We start from the raw sequence: 2,846 nt of genomic DNA, 5'->3' as shown, positions 1-2,846 counted from the left end.
AACGGGAAAAAGGGGGGAGAAAATGAGTAAAAAGGGGAAAATATGGGGGAAAAATGAGAAAAAGGGGGGAAAATGGGGGAAAATTGGAGGGAAATGAGAAAAAATGGAAAAATGGGGAGAAAGTGAGAAAAAAATGAGAAAAAATGGGGGGAAATGGGGAATAAAAGAGAAAAATGGGGGGAAAACGAGGGGGAAATGGGGGAATAATGAGAAAAAAGGGGAAAATGAGGGGAAATGAGAAAAAATGGAAAAATGGGGGAAAACCAGGTGGGAAAATGAGAAAAAAGGGGAAAAATGTGGGGAAACCAGGGGGAAAAAGGATAAAAAAGGGCAAAAACAGGGGGAAAATGAGAAAAAAAGAGCAAAAATCAGGTAAAAATTGGGGAAAACCAGGGATAAACTAGGAGGAAAAAAAAAGAACAAAGGGGGAGAAAAGGGGAAAAAGAAAAATAGGGAAAAAACCACAGTGTGGGAAGGGGAAAATGGGGGTTCCACCCTTTTAAACCCCCCCAGTGTGTGACCCCACAGATTTTGGAGTGATGCAAACTGAGATATCCAAATTTTGGGGGTGATCCCCAAATTTGTGATACCCAAAATTTATGCCCCTCCCTTCCCCAGATTTTGAGGTATCCCAAATTTGAGGTTCAAAGGGCGGGGATGACCCCCAATTTATAACCCCAAATTTGTCACCTCCACAATTTAAACCCCTCCCCAATTTTGGGGCTTCCCACAATGGAGGTGACCCCCCCCCGGATCTCCTGCATGTTGATGGGGGCGTTTTGGGGGGGTCCTGGGGGTCCCTTGCCGGCCCCGACGCTGCCCATGAGGTTGGCAAGGACGGGGGGCAGCTTGGCCCCCGCCCCCGGCTCCGGGGAGGCCGCGGCGTTCCCGGGATCCAGCCCCTCGGGATAGGCCCCATCCTCGCCCGAGCAGTCCTGGGGGGGCACAAACGGGGGTCAGCAAAGGCCTTTTCAGGGTTTTTTTACTTTTTTTGGTGATTTTTTGGGGTTTTTTTATGGCTTACCTCGTCCAAGGGGATGAGTTTGGGTGGGAGTGGCTCGTAGGATTCCGGGTCGGGCTCGTGGGGGCTGTCGGGAATGCTGAGGGGGTGCAAAAAGCTCAGTGGGTTTCTGGGATCCCAAAGGATTTTTTCAAATTTTATCCCATTTTCCCCCCGTTTTTGCCATTTTTTCCCATAATTTTTCCCCATTTTTTCCCTGAGTTTTGTTCTTTTTTCTCATTTTTTCCCCCACTTTCCCCCTCATTTTGCCCTTTTTCTCATTTTTTCTCTTTTACCCCAATTTTCCCCCTATTTTTGCTCTTTATCTAATTTTTTCCCACTTACCCTCATTTTCCCCCTCTTTTTGCCCTTTTTATCACTGGAGGCCCAAAGGCTTCCTAGCCCACATTTCCAGGTTTAGGTTTTCCAGTTCTGTGTGTGCCAGAAATATTGGATTCTCCACAAGCTTGGGTGTCCCTCAAAATGTTCCCCAAATGCACCCAAAGTGTCCCCCAAAAAGGGACAAAGTGATCCCAAAATGGTCGCCCCAAAGAGAGGCTCAAAGTGACAAAAAAAGCACCTAAAATATCCCAAATAATTCCCAAAATAGCACCAAAGTGTTCCTAAAAAGAGAACTCAGAGCCTCCCAAAAAAGAGGCTCAAATCATCCTCAAAATGGCCCCCAAATTCCTCACAAAATAGTGCCTAAAGTGGCCCCAAACAGTGCTCTTAAAACAGCACTCAAAATGTCCCTAAAAAGGGATTCAAAATGTTCTTAAAATGACCTCCAAAAAGGCCTGAAATGTGCTCCCAAAATGGCCCAAAAAGAGTCTCAAAGTGCTCCCAAAAAGGACTAGAAACTGTCTCCAAAAGTGCCTCCAAAACGTCCCCCAAGGTGTCCTCAGAATGGCCCCCAAAGCTTTCATAAAATGACTTCCAAAGCGCTCATGGAAGGGACTCCAAAGTCCTCACAAAAGAGAGCCCAAAGCCCTCAGAAAATGGACTCCAAAATCCTTACAAAATGACCCCCGAAGACTCCACAAAATGGAGCCCAAAGCCCTCACAAAACAGCGCCCAAATCCCTCACAAAACGACCCCCAAAATCCTCAGAAAATGGTGCCCAAATCCCTCACAAAATGACCCCCAAAATCCTCAGAAAATGGTGCCCAAATCCCTCACAAAATGATCCCCAAAACCCTCAGAATATGGTGCCCAAAACCCTCACCAAAACGACCCCCAAAATCCTCAGAAAATGGTGCCCAAATCCCTCACAAAATGACCCCCAAAATCCTCAGAAAATGGTGCCCAAATCCCTCACAAAATGACCCCCAAAATCCTCAGAAAATGGTGCCCAAATCCCTCACAAAATGACCCCCAAAATCCTCAGAAAATGGTGCCCAAATCCCCTCACCAAACGGCCCCCAAATCACCCTCACCACCCCCTGACATTTTGGGCTCCGAACCCCGCCAATCCCCAATTCCCCATCACCAAAAGGAGATCACCCCCCAATTCCCCCCAAATCCTCCCAAAATGGCCCCCGGCTCACCTCTCCTTGGAGAGGAAGATCTCCTGCAGGATGCCCTTGACGCGCTCGGCCTGCGTGAAGCGCTCGCGGCTGCCGCTGCCGGGGATGACGAGCGGCGCCGGCAGCTCCAGGGCCTTGGGGTAGGCCCAGGGCACCTTCTCCTCCATGGAGTCGTGGCTGAGGCGCCGCGCCGTCTCGAAGGCGTGCCGGTCCTTCAGCATCTCCCGCTTGGCCGCCTCGCCAAAGTCCTTGATCTTGTTCACGTTCACTGCAAGGGGGGAAGGTTGGGATCGGTGGGAAGAAACCTTGGATTGTTTTGT

The 2,846-nt window shown here is 49.2% G+C and overlaps 1 protein-coding gene across 1 annotated transcript in view; it reads right to left on the bottom strand.

The window, feature by feature from the left end:
* LOC121351436 (serine/threonine-protein phosphatase 1 regulatory subunit 10-like) overlaps window positions 1–2,825 on the bottom strand; it is a gene marked incomplete at its 3' end in the record, with an annotated part of 3,489 nt that extends 664 nt beyond the window's left edge. Inside the window, exons 1-3 of the mRNA XM_041463576.1 lie at window positions 2,548–2,825; window positions 1,025–1,100; window positions 732–935 (exon numbers count right to left, since the gene is read on the bottom strand). Of these exons, the coding sequence (XP_041319510.1) occupies window positions 732–935; window positions 1,025–1,100; window positions 2,548–2,747 (480 nt within the window). The remainder of the gene's footprint in view (window positions 1–731; window positions 936–1,024; window positions 1,101–2,547) is intronic.
* Between the last annotated feature and the right edge of the window lie 21 nt (window positions 2,826–2,846).

Source organism: Pyrgilauda ruficollis, unplaced genomic scaffold (genome assembly GCF_017590135.1).
Source record: "Pyrgilauda ruficollis isolate IOZ18807 unplaced genomic scaffold, ASM1759013v1 scaffold1656, whole genome shotgun sequence".
NCBI lineage: Eukaryota > Metazoa > Chordata > Aves > Passeriformes > Passeridae > Pyrgilauda > Pyrgilauda ruficollis.
Note: the sequence above shows the minus strand (reverse complement) of the source record. Positions and strands in the feature narration are given on the sequence as shown.